Here is a 21,013-nt window from a genome sequence, read left to right as displayed (position 1 = left end):
GAAAGTAGGCGGGGCTTTACAGTCTGTCTGTTTATTGGCCAGTGACGCTTTCGTAATTGCGTCTTTATAGGCTGCGTGAGATGTCAATCATCTTTGCAAAGCTAACTGGCTTCAGGTTTACGGACCGAAATCGCTGTTTTAGTGTATAAACAACTTTGACCAGCAACTATTATATAATAGTTTAGCATTGCCTCTTTGAACTCTAATAAAAATGACATGTAAAGATTTACCCATTTCCTTACGTTTCATAAGAGCCGAGATTCCATTACTATATAGTTTTGCAGACTTTTTATTGATAGAGACAATTCCGGATTGATTTAGATCCAGAATCTGGCCGTATATGGAACCAGCCATCGAGCAACCAATAGAAAACATTTAAAGTGGGAGGAGTATGATTTAGAAAGCGAATTCTGAATTCTGCACGTATGCATATTTATTAAAGAATATATTTATGAGTATGAGTTTACATGCAGTGGCAGCAGTGACAAACCATGCTTGATTTATATCTATTTTTAAACAATTAAATAATTATTATTAAATGAATTTATATTATGCAAATTGCCCTCGAGTGTCTCGAAAGGTGGCTTTAAATAAAATATATATTTTCATGGCCGCATATTGAGTGATTACAGTTAATATTTGTACATTTACAAATTTATGAATCATTCAAGTGTTATCTTAATGCAGTGCAATTATTTCATGGGTTTAAAGAGGAATTGCTGTGCTCTCAGGCAAAAGACATCTTTTCAATATACTCCTTTTTTTTCAATGTACTCTTTTCAATATATGGACAATGGCTTCCACTGCCACACTGAGATACCCATCATTTGTTTCTTATGCTTCCCAGAGATAGATATGTTTATTCAGGTCCACAGACGAGGGAAAGGAAAATCATTTTGTAAATGCTATATGGATTTGAAAATAAATCACACTTTCTAAAAACCTTAATCAACATCCCGTGAGTAATATATTGTGACATTTTGGCTGTCCAACCCCCTGCAGGCTTTAGTGTCGTGACATCTGCTGGTGCCAAGAAAGAACAGCAGCATGTCTGAACAGTGAAAGATGTGATGGGAGAGCGAACACATCCTGCTGTCTCACTTTAAGACCTTCTTGTGAACTTTATGTGCTATTACACTTTCTCAATACTTCACACAGAGCAAAATTTTCAACATTCTCAAATTGTATTTATATGGCATTTTATATAAACATATTTCCTATGTCTAATAACGGCCGCATTAAACAGCAAGTAAAAGTACATGAACATGACAGTAACAGCTCTGGTCTGTTTTTCTTCCCTCTGAGTTCAGATAATATTTAATACCAAGTACATGATTTGTTAAAACATACTGTATGTAATATATTAAACCAATCTACAAGCTACAAAGTAATTAAATATAAAAAAAATAAAATAACTTCTTGTTACAAGCTTGAGGCAATCTATTGTTTTTGAGAAGTTTTAACCCTGACAAATATGATTCTGACATGCTGTAAACACCCAAACCAGTACATACATTTAACCTTCACACATAGCTTAACATAATAGTAAGAAAACAGAAACATTCAGAAAGTCAGAGGTATGTATAAAAACTCACATTTTGAATAAATTCAATGACAAAATGGCAAATACAATCAATGTTGATATTTTTCCCAGAGCATTAAAATCAGTTAGTGCTTTACTGGGTTGTGGAGCGGTTCAAATGTTCAGAGTGTTTTATGTTTTCAGCACGTTCCATGTTTATGGAATGACTCTATGCAATAGAAAGTGGCACCGAGGGCCCAGCTAGTCTCCACGTTATTTATTTGTCTTGCCAGCTGAAATTTAAACAGAATGATAGGGTTAAACAAAATCACAGCATCATTTGTTCTTCAAAATATTAAAGATAAATCACATACTGCTGTAGTTAACGGTGTCCAAAAGTCACCACACACTAACTATTTCACAGTCCTATTAAGTCAGGAATCATAAATCAAGAGTAGCACACCTTCAGCTCTTTATCAGGCGGGAAGTCAAGCTCCTGAAGAAGTACCGAGATGTAGGTCAGATCCAAACACAGGAACGGAGACTCCTTTATCCCTCCGGCTGACATGTTATTGCACACTGGAGCAGAAGAGAGTTCAAGAATTGTTTTTAAGCAAAAGTAAACAGAGTGGATTATTTTTTAAATGTACATTTACATTACATTTATGCATTTGGCAGATGTTTTTTTCAAAGTGACTGCATTCAAGGTACACATTTACATTTGAGTAATAATGGCACCATGACATGTAATTTCTCCCACAGCAAGTTTTATATATTTATTTATTTATCTTAAAAGAAGTCTCTTATGCTCTCCAACGCTGCATTTATTTAATCAAAAATACAGTGAAAACAGTAATATTGTGAAATATTAATAGAATTATCATATCTGTTTTCTATTTTAACATTTAATGTCACATGATCCTTCAAAATGTTTTTAAATACATTAAAGTGATACTTTTTTTTTTAAATACATCAGTTAATCACATCTCTTAATAAAATTGTTGTCCATTTATGTTAAAAACAGTACAGTGCAATCAAAATGTTTAACAATCATTGTAGTTTGACAAGGAAGGCATAATAATGGTGGTTCACCTTTTAATATATTCCTATGTGTAAGTGTTGAATGCCCTAAATGGCACCTAGCAAAAACAACTTGATCATACCTAGATTTGAAATTAATTAAAAAACTAATGGATGAATTAATTAAGAACATTCTTATGTAATGAAACTTATCTCCATTCCATTCAGATTTGGTGCTCAAGAAACATTTATTATCATTAATAATCTTGAAAACAGTTGTGCTTATAAATATTTTTGTGGAAAGCGTGATCATTTTTTCAGGATTCCTTGATGAATGGAAAGTTGGAAAGAAATCTTTTTTAAATTAAAGATCTCTTTCTAAAAAGATTTACTGATGTTTGTCAGATCCTGACACAATAAAATCAGACAAACACAACTACATTCAATTACAAAAACACACTTACCTTTCTTGGCACCTTCAATGTAATCACTGACTCTGACAGTCCCCCCTGTGCTTTCATCTGCGTCAGAGACACAGAAAGTGTTTGTAATTTAGTAAAATAAAAAAGTCTCCTCATTATTTGTTTCACTTAAATCTGAAAAACAATGTTTGAATGAAATCGAACGACAGCAATCAAACCAATCTCATACCAATGAGGCCCAGATCCACAGCCCTGTCGTAGTAGTAGGAGAATGCGTAGAAGTCCATGTCTTTCACTCCCTCGATTTTTCTCACACGTTTGTAGATCATCTTTTCCACTTTTGTTAGGCAAGTCTCATAGATGGGCTCCCCTAAAAGAGAGCAAACACACATGTGATGCTGTTTACTTTATGGATGATTGACACAAAATGTTTTGTAATTAACATAAAATAAAGTTACAAGTTACATTATTATTATTTAATAATAATTATTACTGTAATTATTATTTACCTTAGAAAGCACCACTAAATGTATATATTACTTTATACTTTTTATTTCTAAAATATCATATTATAATGATAAAACTTTAGGGAGTAAAACTGAATGTACATAGAAATGAACATACAAAAACCTAACCCAGGCAGACAGCATTTTTCATACCTGCTTTCTGCCCTTTAACAGTGTAGAGTACTTCAGCATGCTCCCACTGTCCAGAGTAATCTGGGGCGAGACATGGACTAACCAGCTCTTGGGGTCCTGCTACTGAAAATAAAACACAAACACACACACACACACACACACACACACAGAGAGAGCAACTAAATTATTTATTTATGCATATCACAAAATTTTACTGCTACTATGTGGGGTAACTGTGACACTGCTGAGGAGGACAAATCCCAACACGAGCTCTATAGTGACACCTGGTGGTAAAACATAAAAACACATTTACACAAACACATGTACGTCTTTGCTCATAATAACCTTAGAGCCCACTCTGAGAGAAGCGAGATACACTTACACAATGGACAAAACTATAAACAAAGAAATCTGATTACATCTGTAGAGCACTAAATGTAAATCTGAGGAGTAAACTGCAGGCGAAAGCTATTGCACTGATGGCAGTCTTTCTCACTGGCCTCAGCTAAATCAGTACAACAGCTGGCCACAAAGGAATAAATCTTCAGTGCGTTATTAAGAGATTAGATAATGGCTTATTTATCAAGCGAATGAGGACTTTAAAAGCCAAAAATGAAGAGAGATTGTAGACCACACACAAGGCTGTCCTTCAATCCCTCCCAACACAGCAAGTCTGGATGACATCAACCCCAGGCCAAGATTTATTTTATTAAATGTTTAATAGAAATTAATATATATACAGATATTATAACATTAATAAAATTAATATTTTTTTTATTTTTAATTGAAAGAGAGAACAGAAAACATAACAATAAAAAAACAAATAATTAATACCACAAAATTAATATATATACAGATATTATAACATTAATAAAATTAATATTTAATATGAGAGAACTGCACACTTCTGAAGCAATACACAGATAAGTGATACCACATACAATCCTCAATCACCATCTTGCCTTTTAAATGTCAATGAGTACAGACTTTGCTGTTGGTCCCTGCTGGAGGGTTTGTTGTGTCAAATCTCCCTACATGAATAACTAGTAATTCTAGTAATCTGGAGATGAGTCCCGTGATGGGATTGTAATTGGAGGCTTGTGTGATTACACTCTAATCAGGAGACCGAGGCGAGGCGAAGCGGACACACACTGCCTCATAAACACTTGTGCTGCCCGCACTAAACATTGAGCTCACATAAACTAGAAAGCCCTGGACGCCCCTGACCAAGCAGAGGAATCAATGGGTGGGGGTGTCAAACATGGGCCAGAGGTCTGACCCTACTGCTAGAGGACTGCAAGTCACGTAACGTCACTGTACAGAAAAAGCCACAGAGAAAGCTTAAGTTTTTATACTGATGGAGTAATATGGTGATGCTGTATTTCTGAGTGTTGAGGATTATTAAATGGGATGTAATGAAGACTAGCCTGATGGCTGCATGATATTGTACTATATCAGTTTTTGACCAATAGGCTTCATCATGCAGTGAATGCTTTTGGAAGCATTTTTGTTTGTTTTTTGCAAAGTGAGTGACATTCTTAATAATGTCAGCTTGCACATTCTTAAAACAATATCGCACACCAGAAATATCAGCATCAGATCAGTATTCAGAAATTCAACCGTTTAATAATGCTTTATACATTACATGATTTGCCACACATTCTGATACCAACCTAGGCCCCGCCCACTTTACCTGTGTGAGTAGAGAGCATGACTGATGTTGAACATCTGAAACGATGTCACATAATCAATGGGTAAGGTCTGGATGGTTTTCTGCACAGGAACAAAAAGCAAACAATCAAATATTGATGCATTACAGGTTGCTTTATTCTCTTCTTAAGTAGAAATTTGGTAGAATCTAATCTAGTACTAATCTCAGCACCACCTGCTTCAGCAAGTTTCTTTTCCAGACTATATATTTAACACAATATCTGTCAGCAACTATAACTATGCTGCAATCGGCAAAGCATTTCTCTTCTGAGCTCATGTTTGGAACTAAAGCTCTCGGAGAAACTGTGTAATGACATGAGAAATTGGTCCTCAATCCCCTGTACAAGACCTGACCTAGATCAAGAGCAAGAATCTCTCTAACTCTCTCAGCCCAATGTACAACAACCTTTATTTACCAGGCCTTATCGGATTAGCAGGACATTTGCAGATTAATGCATAGGATGGGAGACCATCACGGTAGATTGTTAGGAGTGACATGGCTTCATTATTGGGGAGTTACAGCTATATGTGCATATATATGCATGTACATGGCTCACTTCATCCTGTAGAGCAAATGTGATCTGGGTCGAGCCCCCTCCTAAATCCAGCATGCCTACTGTAGGAGTGTCAGTACCATGAAGACCACCTGTGTGAGAGAGAGAGACTTTAAATAATTATATTAAGATCAAACCAAACATTTTCAAGTTACAGTAAAGAAAAAAATTGCATGAGGTCAGGGTAATAAATTTGTGTCTAAATTAATCTGTCATTGTTCTGTCCCTTATGGCATGAAATATAATGTGACTACTAAAATTTTCTTACCTGCTAAAAAGTTGATGGTAATCCAAGCTGACATGCCTGTGTAAATACAAATGTGCATTAATTGTTAGTACAAGAATTCTGCATAGGGTATCTGCAGGATTTTTTAAATACAATTTTAGACTTAACTTAAAATACATTTAAAGACCTTTTTAAGACCTGTACCAATAAAATTAATACCATATGAGCGGAGTAGGGCAATGTCTATGATAGCATATTAAACTGTAAAATCACTGTAAAAGCATGACTTACAGTTCAGATACAGGTTTTCACGAAAACAAAAGGCTTTATAAAATAATGAACTTCACATTTCAACCTTTAAACAATTTTTAAAGAGGTCATATGATGCAATTTAAATTTTTCCTTTCTCTTTGGAGTGTTACAAGCTCTTGGTGCATAAAGAACATCTGTAAAGTTGCAAAGACTGAAGTCTCAAATCCAAAGATATTCTTTATAAAAGTTAAGAGTCAACCACACCCCCCCCAAAATGGCTCGTTCTAGATGTGGGAAGCAAAACTACTTTGTCTGGCCTTCCACAAGAGGACAATATGCGCCTGGTCATGTCTAGAACTGATCCATGTTGGTCGCTGAGGAAATGCATCAACTTGGTGCTGTGGATCGCCGGATTGGCTTTCAGCGTGGACAAAGCGGAGTCCAGCCCTCCACCGCTCACTCAAGCCTGCCGTGTGTGGCGCTGTTTTGTTGTGAAAGTGACACTACTTTGTTTGGTCTTCCAGAAGAGGACACAACTAGAAATCAGTGGTTAAGTTGTATTTACAACACTGTTCCAGAACAGTTAGATCCAAATATTCAGATGTGTGCACTGTGCAGCGCATTTTATGGAGGACTGTTTCCTGATCATGGGAGAGAAGACTACAATGCTGGCTGTTCTAAATCACAGACTGTAAGTACTATTACATATTTACATAATTTGCCAGTAATGATTCAAACGCAAGTTTAAAGCAGTGTAGAGTAGGCTTGTTGTTTCTCTGATCACAAATGCAGACATGGTTTTGTTTACGTGGCGTGTTATGCAACACAGCACGTAAAAAGACGGTATAAGTCATCATAATCAGTAATTATGTCCCCACTGGATGCAACAAATACCTTGTTTGTAATGGGTTTTAATGTTTTTGTCTGGTCGTCCGATTGGATTTGTCTGAAAGAAGAAAGTCACATACACCTAGGACACTTTGAGGGTGAGTAAAACACAGGCTAATTTTCATTTTTGGGTGAACTAACCCTTTAAGTAAAAAATTTATAGGTTTTATGTGTAGTTAATAGATTACACTAACATTAGTCTACCTGCATGTATGCAGATCCATTCAAAATGTCCCAACCTCAGAAACTAGCAGCTGACATTTTTTATTTACCGTAACAAGATTCTTCAACATTTTAGTCTGACCAGAGGAGTTTGTGTGGCACATTTCAGAACACATTGTTTTCTGAATCTTTAAGACTATAATGCAGGCTTTGCAAAGAGCTTGTCATTTAAGGATGGGGAAATTAAAAGACAACATTATCAGTGTACCTCAGGTATTTAAAATAAAAGAAAATCATATGAGACCTATAAAGTATAACAAATCTAAGCTATAATACCATTACAAAGTTTGGGGTTGGTAAGATTTTTTTATGTTTTTGAAAGAAGTGTCTTATGCTCAACAAGGCTGCAATTTATTTGATCAAAAACACTGTAAAATTCCTGTGAGAGCAAAGCTGAATTTTCAGAAGCCATTTTACTCCAGCCTTCAGTGTCACATGTTTCTTCAGAAATCATTCTTATATGCTGATTTGCTGCCAAAGGAGTTTTTTTATTATTAGCAATCCTGAAAACAATTGCACTGCCTATTATTTAAGATGAAACCATTCTTTGATGAATAAAAGTATTTATTTCAAATAGAAACCTTTAGTAACATTATAAATGTCTTTGCTTTCACATTTGATTAATGTAATTAATTATCACTGAATAAAAGTATTCATTTCTTTTAAAAAAAACAAATCTGACCAAAACGTTTGAATAAGAGTGTACAACATATGCTGGTGAATTTAGAGAGTTTAGCATTAACATTAAGTCAAGGTCCGGCCAGATTACAAAGACTGTCCGAGTGAGTGCATCATTGGATCTTTATGCTAAAACTCTTATAAACTGTATGTTTGTTTTGTATGTAGGTTACTTCTTTACAAAGTATGGGGCTTTAGCCCTCAGAAATAACCAAACTTACTCAGTGTCTATAAACTCCCATCCCTGCTATCTCCCTAACATATACCACTTAGGCACAGCATTAACAATAAGTCTGTATGATTTGCTGTAATAAGACTAACTGTAAGAGCCAAATTTACCATCAAATAAATTTAAGACCCAAACTTACAATAAAATAATTATTATGGGACCTGCAGAGTTTAAGCATTCATTTTACAACAAAATCTCAAATACAAATTGCTGCCCATTAAGCAAAAACATCTTGTATATCAACAAAAAAGTACTATCAACTTGGTTTTTGCTAAACACGAGTTTTTATATCTTTAAAAAGGAATTTACTGCATAGCAAATTAATGGGTGCTAATCTGTTTGCTGAGATTATAGTGCACACGGGACTTTATTCTCTGGGCTCATTATTACTTGTGTGAACTATTTTAAAGGACTGATTTAAAGTCCCATATACACAGTATCTATCATTAAAAATACACACAGCACAAGCTATTACTGAAGAAAATTTAAATGTACAAATTATATCTTTCTGCCAGAAGCACAAATGCTTGACCACAGTGACCAGAGGCTTTTGCCGAGTTATAGATATACAGTAACATCTGCTGGTTTCACATTCATGGTGGACAGATTTGTGCATGGATCATAGCACAGCAAAACAATGCAAAATTACAATCATGGAAATGAGAAGAACCGTCATCTGTTTTGAACATTCAGGATGTGCTTCCTCAGGTTTCCGAATATAAACCCTAAAATGTTAAAATGCTACTCTAACCAGCCCATACTACAAATTCATAATAAATTATAAGTATGAGATCTTCTTTTTTTTTGTTTTAAGGATTTTACCATCTTTAGCAACAATGGTATTTTGGTGGGAAATATATTCACCACTCCACCGTTCTACTTTAGTATTATTATGTTATTTAATAACATTTTTAATAAGCTTTTATTTTCAGTTTTCATTTTAAGTTTAGTTTAAGTTTTATTAATTGTGTTATGTACTTTTGTCCTTTTTATATTGTTTTAATATTTAAATGTAATTATTTATTTGTATTATTATTGTTTTATTGTTAGTGTAATTTTAGTAGTTTTATTTCAGTCAGTTGCCAATCCAACATTTATAATACATTGTCATCCGTCTGAACTTTCAGGATGTGCTTCCTCAGGTTTCCGAATATTAAAACAATAACTTAAAAATGTGCTGCCACTCAAAGCTTTTTTGGTTTGTTAGCTCAGACCGTAAAGTCACATTTTTGACTTCATGGCCAATATATTAATGTTACAAACATACATTAGGTTGTTTATTCTTGATTTTCAAGTTAGACTTAAAATGAAAGTGCTAATATTATACTATTATTCTTAAAAAAAATTAATAATATTATAATAAAAAATACAAAAAAAATCACACTCAAAAAAGTAATCAATCAACTATCTTTTTAAATAAATGTGTTAAGTGCTAAAAAGTGACCCTGGAATAGATTATTCCTTTCAAGATTCAATCCGAGCAGATATGGTAGGAAACACAAAGCTTAAAAGTTGCAATCTATTACAATTTATAAGTTATAATCTATTACAATGTGAAAATTAATACTCTTTTTTATTACGAACCTGACATTATTAACATATGGGACAGGAGTAATTGACACAGTACCTTCATCTGTGCCATCCATGATTGACACACTGTCTGGTCTATACAGGAACAAGGATTCGCTAAACACCTCCCTCACCTGCAGCAAAGAGACTTTAGATTTAACATGGCATGAAATTACAGATACTGAAACAATTAGGAAATACTAAGTCGACAGGTTGAACACTAAATTCCTGAAGACATAGCTCTCATCTCTATAACACTTCTATAATACTTACTTAACCTTTAATGAATATAAATAAATAATAGATTTTACTCCACCCTTTACAGTTTACTGTTGCTCTGGAACTTTGCATCACAGCATTTCTAATGTTACCGTGTCATTTAACATCTCCCAAATTGGGTTATAGTATAAAAACCTCTGACAGATTAATAAATGTGAATGCAATTCAAACGCCTTAAAACCTTAGTAATCATATGCATTTAGTTAACTGAAAGCACTAGCCATAAGTACTAACTGTTAAAGGGTATATAGTGAATGTTCACTTGGCGACTAATGGTTCTCTGACCTTGTCCAGCAGGATTGTGGCCTTCTCACCAGGCAGCAGTCTGAGCCCTGCCGTGGCTCTGAGTATGAGAGGGGAAGAACTCCATAATGTCTCAGGAATAGTGTCTCTAGCAACTTTTAACAGTTCCAAAAGTCCCTCCTTACTCTGTAAAACAACATTAATATAATCATTAAACTGCAGACAGAAAAGATACTATCACAACCCTGAGGCATCTGTGATGGGTTCACAATTATAAAACCTAATCACATTTTAATGGTTACCTTTTCTGGGTCATCAGCATATGCAGACAGTCCAGGTTTTATAGCTCTAAAAGTCTCATGGGCTAATTTAGGAGCTTCTGTTAATACACAAAGACAAGCAGAAGAGTCTTCTTTTTAAAAACATCTTTTAAAAACAAACTTTTGAAAGGTAGTGTATATAACAGTATGTTTATGTGTAACATTAATTGCAATAGTAGGGCTCATCATGGCTTATACCAAAGTTTGAATAATAAACAATATAAATAGCCTCTGATAAAATCCACCAATACTCTCCAGTGTGACCTCTGACCTATGAGGCTTAGCTATGATTTGTACATGCATGTGTGTGAATGAGAGGCTGGGCATAATGGCATAGACTATTTGCAGTCTATAATAATATGACAATCATAGGTTTAACAATAAAGGCTACAGCAGCACTAAACTGATTTAGCTCAGAATTGGGATTTGATAACTATGCCATTAGACGATCAGTGCTGCACTAGGAAGTAAACTTAATATCTGTGGACAACACCCACACAGTCAACATATCCATGGCTTTACTATAGTAACACTACAGTATTTGGCAGTTAGGTAACTTAGTAAATAAATAGGTGAGTAAGCATTATGGTATTTCAATGACAGCCACAACTGTCAAAATATGTTTTGGCTACTAGTTTTCAAATACCAGTTTGTTTTATTTAAATAGTCAAATTGATCTAACCAGCAAATACAAAAATTTACCATAGTATGTCCTCTAAAATACCATAGCTATATTTATTGATACTACTATAAAAACATCATAAATTTTACCATCAACCAATTAATTTATTTAATTTAAAAAAAAAAACAAACAAATTAAAAAAAAATAGAGCTATTTTATTATTATTAATAAACTATTATAGTAATTTTTGCTTCTTTTCCTCCAATAATTTTCATACATAAATAAAATCATCTTTATTATTTTTATTTATTTACTTTTTATTTTATATATTTTTGTCATTTTACTTTTTCATCTAACATTTACATTTTAATTTATTTCAGCTTTGTATCAATTAACATTTTTTTAAATGTTTTATTTAATAATAATAATATTGCATGGTAGTTTGTTGTATATAGTGTACATATTTAAAGTTACCAGACTACATTTACAAAAGAGAGTTCTGAAGTCATTGTTATGAAAAAGCTTTTGTTATGTTGAACATGCCGAAAATGCGGTCTTATTTATGTCTTTAAGTGGACTGAAATGGACAAGTGGACTCAAATACTGTTTAAATTTTAACGTACCATTTGGCTCGATCTGAAATTTGAAAACGTGAATCCGGGTTCCAGTGCTTCCAGCATCAAACATAATACCATACTGGAAATTTTCATTGACCACCTGAGCTGAGGTCGACTGTTTTCGGGTATCCATCCTACGCTGGGGCAGCTGGTCAGGTACTGGTGGTTTGGAGTCATCATAATGGCGTTTGACGTAGGTGAGGTAGACCACCAGGCAGCCCACAAACATAAAGAGGAAAGCTAGCTTTGGGAATCTCATAATGGCAGCCAGAGGTACATGATGTGGAGTCAATTTCCCAATGCAGCAGGCTTCTCGGCTCTCTCCACTACCTCCAGAACAAACACAAAAACATCACAAAAAGGAGATTTAATTTGCTATAAAACTTCAAGTCTGAAATATCACCCACCCAAGTGAAAAAAAACATATACAAACCACATCTCACAAATCTCATATAACATATTATATGAAAAAAAAGAAGATATATATATATCACAAATACACATATTTTCCACCACAACTATGGTATGTCAACTTCATGATTATATATCACAAACAAAAACAATTGTCAACAAAATATATATATATATCACAAATACACATATTTTCCACCACAACTATGGTATGTCAACTTCATGAAACAAATTGTAAAAAACTGTTTGGGATTTGTGAATAATTTCCCTAAATTTAAGCAGAACCTAGCAACACCTGAAAAACAAACAGCTGATGCATTTTATGTATGCGTTATATGAAAAATACTACGGTTATTTTGTCGACACTGATTTTCGGACTTTGATGACAGTTCAAAATATAGCTATGTAAGCTATTAATTTAAGTGAATTCTCGATTTCCCAATATTTATAATCAATATTTGACGCATTCATTTTGTATCTGTCTGTGTCATATTGGGCGATGAGCACACACACTAACGTTAAATGAGAAAAAGCAAACTAGAAATGCACCAAAACAGGTACGGTGAGCATATTAATTCAAAATAATTACTTTATACTTTACTGTTACTTTATTTAAATTAACTTATGCCTCATTTCTCAAGAATAGTGTGAGAATGGATATCAATCTCAGTATTATTAGTCAATGTAGTTAGATATTTAAGACGGTTATACCTAGCTCTCTGTGGCAAGATCATAGTCCTTCGAATGCAAGTCGTGTTTTCGGTGTCGATGAATACCCATGATGAGATTCTGTCATAATATTCCCTTTGAAAGATTGTCAAAAGTCGTTCTTGTCTCGTTTTGATTACGTCAGTATTGTCCAGCGTGGAGGTGACGTGGAGCGAATACGCACGTCACACTACATTCGGAGGCTGCAGTTTCAGGACCGCAGTTCTAGGACTATGGAGTCAATATAATATCACATATATACGCAAAAAAATAAAGTTTTGCAAAGGAAAATAAAGCAAAAATAAAGAAAATTTAAAGTATTGAGGAAAATAATTTTGCTTTTTGCAAACAAAAATAAAGAATTGCAAAAAAAGAAATGATACCGCCGCGAAAGCAATGATTTTGCAATACATTATTTCCATGGTCATATCTACAATTTTATTTGCAACACTGATTTTATTTTGCGCGTCAGTCTAGTTTGAGCTTGCGCTGCAGTTTTCCTGTGCGCTTCATTTTTCTGCGCGTCTCGCTTTGTGGCGCTGTTTTGACGTGGGGGTGGAGTCAAGGGGCAGGGGCGTGTACAACAATGCCTCCCTGGAAGCGACGTCATCGGCTCGAGACGCAGCTCACTGATCCAGGTACTGTCATGATGAGCAGATCCATGCGAGTGGATCGCTTCCTTTTATTCACTAGCATTAAAACATTGCATGGTTTTGTTTTATTAACTTACTTATTAACAAATGTATATGTGTATTAGCAGCATTTGCTCAGTTAAAGAAGTTTGTTACCATGCACATCTGTTGTTTATTTTTGTCTCTCGATGTGCACTCTTTTTACTGGCATAAAGGTTTGGGCTTGACGTTGGACGTTAGATATTCGCAAATCTTAGGGACCGTCTCTAAAGTTTACATGCGCGAAACTACTATACACTTCTCTAACGTCAATAGCCATGCAAGGAGAATGACTAACAGTCATGAAAACAACTGTTAACTGTTCATCCAGGTGTCAACTAGCATGCACACCTTTATATTTTTTTTGATAATTATTAAAATAAACTGTAAATCATATGTAAAATATTGCTACTTTTCATTACACTTTTCATTAAAATGCACTTTAGAGGATGAATTTTAACAATAACCCCTCTATAATAATAAATACTAAGAATTATAAATGAATAATTGCCGCTAGTTTCATTTGTAAATGAAAACACTAATTTAACAAAGAACGTTAATTAGGTAAGCAATACACGAATTAAATGGGGACCTGAAATAAGCATACAAATAAATATAAAAATATAGCCCTATTTTAATATAATATTATTATCAATTATTATATTAACGGTTAGCCTATATGAATAAATGAATGATGCATTTATATAGCGTTTTATAATGTATTGTTGTACACCCAATTCGCTGTACGATCATGTGGGGGGTCTCTCCTCAACCACCAGCAGTGTGCAGCATCCCACTTGGATATATTATATATATATAATGATAAAAATAATAAAAGCCTTTATATGCACATATATTACATAAAAAAGACACGATCAACGGACTGTGGGGATGGATAAAAATATTTGATCAATCTCTGATAATCTCAGGTTGCTATGGTCACGCGGGTTTGTTTATGCATTAAAACTCGTGGCAAAATTAAAACAAAAAGATTCGAGCTTCATTTTTTTTTATCTTACAATGACAGTCATTTATTAATTTATGCCAGGAGTTATGTAAATGAAAAACGAAGTCGAGATCGATATAAAACTTGAGTCGTAGACCTCTTTAATGATGTACGTTATAGTTTATGAAGTGAATTGCATAATTTTACATTAAAACTAGCAGTAACTCTGAACTAATGTGAACAAAGAACGCTTCTGTGCGCTGGCGTCCTCCCACAGGTTAGATCTTAAACAAACACTGTTAATACACATGCAGTTAACCAAATGAAACAATACACATTTAATGCTATAAAAGTGTGTGACTGGCATAAAGTTTGCTTGACGTTGGACGTTCGATATTCGCAAATCTAGGGGCCCGTCTCTAAAGTTACATGCGAAACTACTATACACTTCTCTAACGTCAATAGCATGCCAAGGAGAATGACTAACAGTCATGAAAACAACTGTTAACTGTTCATCCAGGTGTCACCTATAATGCACACACCTTTTATATTTTTTGATAATTATTAAAATAAACTGTAAATCAAATGTAAAATATTGCTACTTTTCATTACCGAATGGGCTCAAATTTAAAATATGCCATAATTTGAAGCTCATAATAGCATTTGAACAGAATGACTCACTTTCATAAAACATACTATAAAGGTGTTCATCTAGGTGTCAACTATAATGCAAACCATTCATATTTTTCATAATTATTCAAATAAACTGTAAACTCATATGTAAAATATTGCTATTTTTCATCACCGAAATGCACTTAAATACAAATTTTAAAGCTCAATAGCATTTGAACAGAATGACTCACTTTCATAAAACATACTGTAAAGTGTTCATCTTCGTGTCAACTATAATGCCACATGAGCCGTTTCATATTTTTCATAATTATTCAAATAAAAACTGTAAATCATATGTAAAAATATTGCTATTTTTCATTTGAGCTTTTGAGCTTTAAATTAGTGTTTTACGTCCATTTGGTAATGAAAAGTAGCAATATTTTTACATATGATTTTACAGTTTATTTTAATAATTATCAAAAAAGGCAATAAAAAGGTGTGCATTATAGTTGACACCTGGATGAACAGTTAACAGTTGTTTTCATGACTGTTTAGTCATTCTCCTTGCATGCTATTGACGTTAGAGAAGTGTATAGTAGGTTTCGCATGTAACTTTAGAGACGGTCCCTAGATTTGCGAATATCGAACGTCCAACGTCAAGCCAACTTTATGCCAGTAAAAGAGTGCACATCAAAAGAAATAAACAACAGATGTGCATGGTAACAACTTCTTTAACTTGAGCAAAAAACGCTGCTAATACCATATACATTTGTTAATAAAGTTAATAAAACGAAACCATGCATGTTTTAATGCTAGTGAATAGCGATCCACTCGCATGCATCTGCTCATCATGACAGTACCTGGATCAGTGAGCTGCGTCTCGGGGCCGATGACGTCACTTCCCAGGGAGGCATGTTGTACACGCCCCTGCCCCTTGACTCCACCCCCACGTCAAAAACAGCGTCACAAAGCGAGACGCGCAGAAAAATGAAGCGCACAGGAAAAACTGCAGCGCAAGCTCAAACTAGACTGACACGCAAAATAAAATCAGTGTTGCAAATAAAATTGTAGATATGACCATGGAAAATATATATTACAAAATCATTGCTTTCGCGTGGTATCATTTATGTTTTGCAATTCTTTATTTTTGTTTGCAAAAAGCAAAATTATTTTCCTCAATACTTTAATTTTTGTTTGCAAAACTTTATTCTCCTTTGCAAAACTTTATTTTTGTGCGTATATATGTGATATTATATTGACTCCATATAGGACCACATTTACTTTACTACTCGTTGCAATAGCGATATGTTCGACTTGAAGCGGCGCTACGCAGACTGATCGGTGTTTGACATCAAAAAGTACCGCGAGGATTGGAGATCTTATTTAAATAAGCTTTCGAAGCGCTCTCGTATGGAGTCAATATAATATCACATATATACGCAAAAAAATAAAGTTTTGCAAAGGAAAATAAAGTTTTGCAAACAAAAATTAAAGTATTGAGGAAAATAATTTTGCTTTTTGCAAACAAAAAATAAAGAATTGCAAAAAATAAAATGATACCGCGCGAAAGCAATGATTTTGCAATACATATTTTCCATGGTCATATCTACAATTTTTATTTGCAACACTGCTTTTATTTTGCGCGTCAGTCTAGTTTGAGCTTGCGCTGCAGTTTTTTCCTGTGCGCTTCATTTTTTTTCTGCGCGTCTCGCTTTGTGGGCGCTGTTTTGACGTGGGGGTGGAGTCAAGGGGCAGGGGCGTGTACAACATGCCTCCCTGGAAGTGACGTCATCGGCTCGAGACGCAGCTCACTGATCCAGGTACTGTCATGATGAGCAGATCCATGCGAGTGGATCGCTTCCTTTTATTCACTAGCATTAAAAACATGCATGGTTTCGTTTTTTTAACTTTATTAACAAATGTATATGTGTATTAGCAGCATTTGCTCAAGTTAAAGAAGTTGTTTCCATGCACATCTGTTGTTTATTTTCTCTCGATGTGCACTCTTTTACTGGCATAAAGTTGGCTTGACGGTTGGACGTTAGATATTCGCAAAAATCTAGGGACCGTCTCTAAAGTTACATGCGAAACTACTATACACTTCTCTAACGTCAATAGCATGCAAGGAGAATGACTAACAGTCATGAAAACAACTGTTAATTGTTCATCCAGGTGTCAACTATAATGCACACCTTTTATATTTTTTGATAATTATTAAAATAAACTGTAAAATCATATGTAAAATATTGCTACTTTTCATTACACTTTTCATTAAAATGCACTTTAGAGGATGAATTTAACAATAACCCTATAATACATAAATACTAGAATTATAAATGAATAATTCGCTAGTTTCGCTTCTGAATTTGTAAATGAAAACACTAATTTAACAAAGAACGTTAATTAGGTAAGCAATACCACGCCCAATTAAAAGGGGAAATAAGCATAACAATAAATATAAAAATATAGACCTATTTTATATAATATTTATTATCAATTATTATATACGGTTAGCCTATATGAATAAATGAATGATGCATTTATATAGCGTTTTATAATGTATTGTGTTGTACACCCAATTCGCTGTACGATCATGTGGGGGTTCTCTCCTCAACCACCAGCAGTGTGCAGCATCCACTTGGATATATTATATATATATAATGATAAAAATAATAAAAGCCTTATATGCACATATATTACATAAAAACACACGATCAACGGACTGTGGGATGGATAAAAATATTTGATCAATCTCTGAGTAATCGCAGGTTTGCTATGGTCACGCGGGTTTGTTTATGCATTAAACTCGTGGGCAAATTAAACCAAAAAGATTCAAGCTTCATTTTTTTTTATCTTACAATGACAGTCATTTATTAATTTATGCCAGGAGTTATGTAAATGAAAAAACGAAGTCGAGATCGATATAAAAACTTGAGTCGTAGACCTCTTTAATGATGTACGTTATAGTTTTTTGAAGTGAATTGCATAATTTTTACATTAAAACTATTGACACATTCTATAGCTAGTAACTCTGAACTAATGTGAACAAAGAACGCTTCTGTGCGCTGGCGTCCTCCCACAGGTTAGATCTTATAAACAAACACTGTTAATCACACCATGCAGTTAACCAAATGAAACAATAAAACCCATTTAATGCTATAAAAGTGTGTGACTGGCATAAAGTTGGCTTGACGTTGGACGTTTTCGATATTCGCAAATCTAGGGACCGTCTCTAAAGTTACATGCGAAACTACTATACACTTCTCTAACGTCAATAGCATGCAAGGAGAATGACTAACAGTCATGAAAACAACTCAGGTGTCAACTATAATGCACACCTTTTTATTTTGTATTTTTTGATAATTATTAAAATAAACTGTAAATCAAATGTAAAATATTGCTACTTTTTCATTACCGAATGGGCTCAAATTTAAAAATATGCCATAATTTGAAGCTCAATAGCATTTGAACAGAATGACTCACTTTCATAAAACATACTATAAAGTGTTCATCTAGGTGTCAACTATAATGCACACCATTCATATTTTTCATAATTATTCAAATAAACTGTAAATCATATGTAAAATATTGCTACTTTTCATCACCGAATGCACTTAAATACAAATTTAAAGCTCAATAGCATTTGAACAGAATGACTCACTTTCATAAAACATACTGTAAAGTGTTCATATTCGTGTCAACTATAATGCACACCGTTCATATTTTTTCATAATTATTCAAATAAACTGTAAATCATATGTAAAATATTGCTATTTTTTCATTTGAGCTTTTGAGCTTTTAAATTAGTGTTTACGTCTATTTGGTAATGAAAAGTAGCAATATTTTACATATGATTTACAGTTTATTTTAATAATTATCAAAAAAAATATATAAAAGGTGTGCATTATAGTTGACACCTGGATGAACAGTTAACAGTTGTTTTCATGACTGTTAGTCATTCTCATTGCATGCTATTGGACGTTAGAGAAGGGTATCGTAGTTTCGCATGTAACTTTAGAGACGGTCCCTAGATTTGCGAATATCGAACCAGTTAACCACGTCAAGCAAACACTTTATGCCAGTAAAAACAGTGCACATCGAGAGAAATAAACAACAGATGTGCATGGTAACAACTTCTTTAACTTGAGCAAACGCTGCTAATACACATATACATTTGTTAATAAAGTTAATAAAACGAAACCATGCATGTTTTTAATGCTAGTGAATAAAAGGAAGCGATCCACTCGCATGCATCTGCTCATCATGACAGTACCATGGATCAGTGAGCTGCGTCTCGGGCCGATGACGTCACTTCCAGGGAGGCATGTTGTACACGCCCCTGCCCCTTGACTCCACCCCCGTCGTCAAAACAGCGTCACAAAGCGAGACGCGCAGAAAAAATGAAGCGCACAGGAAAAACTGCAGCGCAAGCTCAAACTAGACTGACACGCAAAATAAAACTCAGTGTTGCAAATAAAATTGTAGATATGACCATGGAAAATATGTATTGCAAAATCATTGCTTTCGCGTGGTATCATTTATGTTTTGCAATTCTTTATTTTTTTTTTGCAAAAAAGCAAATTTATTTTTTCCTCAATACTTTAAATTTTTGTTTGCAAAACTTTATTCTCCTTTGCAAAACTTTATTTTTGTGCGTATATATGTGATATTATATTGACTCCATACTCTCGCTGTAATGATACAAAGGCGCGCGCCCTCATGCACACCCAGCAGTGTAACTGGCAGCAATGTTACAATGAACGACAGTGCTTATAAAAAAAAAGACTATAGGTTACAAATTACTCATTTAATTTTTGTTAAGTTCAAATATTTTCGTTAGACAAATTCAGAATTATTGTTGATAATAAATCGGCTTTAAATGCTTTTGTTACCTACCTGTTTTTATTTGTTTTATTTTGTTTATATTCATGAAGACACGCCTAAAACTAACACTATTAAAGTTAGTTTTAATTATTTAGATTTTAATTCGTTTAGATTGTAAGAAAATAATTGGTTCATTGATTTCGGTTAGGATGAGAAAAGTAGCCTAATTCTCTCAAATTAAATCCCAAAGAGAGCAATTGGCTCTGAATTGCATCTAAAAATGTTCCACTCACATATAATGGTTTTGCTTATAATTTGAATCTGTTGATTGGTTTTATTTGAGACACATTTAATTTCATTAGAAAACAAAATAATGGAAAACAAAAAGTGGCATTAGTCTAAATATGTTTTTCTAAATTTTGAACAGTACATCATTGTTTTATGATTTACAACCATAAGATCTTTAAGATTTAGCTTGAAATGTGCTAATGAGCAACAGGTTCTGCACAAATTCTTTAAAGTTACCTTTACCATTTTCAAGCCCCATTTCCACTGTTTAATGCTTTCTTCTTAACCTCCTGAGACCCAGAGAGCCAATTACACTTTCATTGTGCTGTTTTCAATATGGCACCAGCTGGTCTCTCCACCGAGGCCCTGTGAGTTTTGTTAAAGTTTACCAGGTTGTGGCAGCTCCATGACCTGTGGCACCTCTCCATCTCCATTCATTACCTTAATTAATCATCAATAGGCCTGCAGTTTGGGTCAATCTGTGGTTCCCTCCTACACTTTCTCATGCAACATGTGATGCCCTCATATTCAGCCAATGAGTG

At 34.0% G+C, this 21,013-nt stretch overlaps 1 protein-coding gene across 4 annotated transcripts; it reads right to left on the bottom strand.

Moving 5' to 3' along the window:
* Positions 1-1,163: 1,163 nt before the first annotated feature.
* Positions 1,164-20,739, bottom strand: LOC109107877 (ectonucleoside triphosphate diphosphohydrolase 6). Of its 4 annotated transcripts, none has more exons than XM_042773911.1 (14): positions 20,715-20,739; positions 12,018-12,337; positions 10,755-10,831; positions 10,495-10,638; positions 9,989-10,064; positions 6,135-6,170; positions 5,870-5,958; positions 5,294-5,375; positions 4,241-4,303; positions 3,624-3,725; positions 3,194-3,334; positions 3,007-3,063; positions 1,986-2,101; positions 1,164-1,815 (listed from the first exon to the last, which is right to left on the bottom strand). In XM_042773911.1, the coding sequence occupies exons 2-14, from the start codon at positions 12,268-12,270 to the stop codon at positions 1,723-1,725; spliced, it is 1,329 nt and encodes a 442-aa protein (XP_042629845.1). In that variant the 5' UTR covers positions 12,271-12,337; positions 20,715-20,739; the 3' UTR covers positions 1,164-1,722. The 4 variants fall into 4 exon arrangements, with proteins under 4 accessions (XP_042629845.1, XP_042629843.1, XP_042629842.1 ...); XM_042773909.1 differs by lacking the exon at positions 20,715-20,739 and adding an exon at positions 13,134-13,349 and having other exon boundaries at positions 3,624-3,722; XM_042773908.1 differs by lacking the exon at positions 20,715-20,739 and adding an exon at positions 13,134-13,348.
* Positions 20,740-21,013: the final 274 nt, after the last annotated feature.

This window comes from Cyprinus carpio, chromosome A17 (genome assembly GCF_018340385.1).
Source record: "Cyprinus carpio isolate SPL01 chromosome A17, ASM1834038v1, whole genome shotgun sequence".
Taxonomy (NCBI): domain Eukaryota; kingdom Metazoa; phylum Chordata; class Actinopteri; order Cypriniformes; family Cyprinidae; genus Cyprinus; species Cyprinus carpio.
This window is presented reverse-complemented; position numbering and strand designations above follow the sequence as displayed.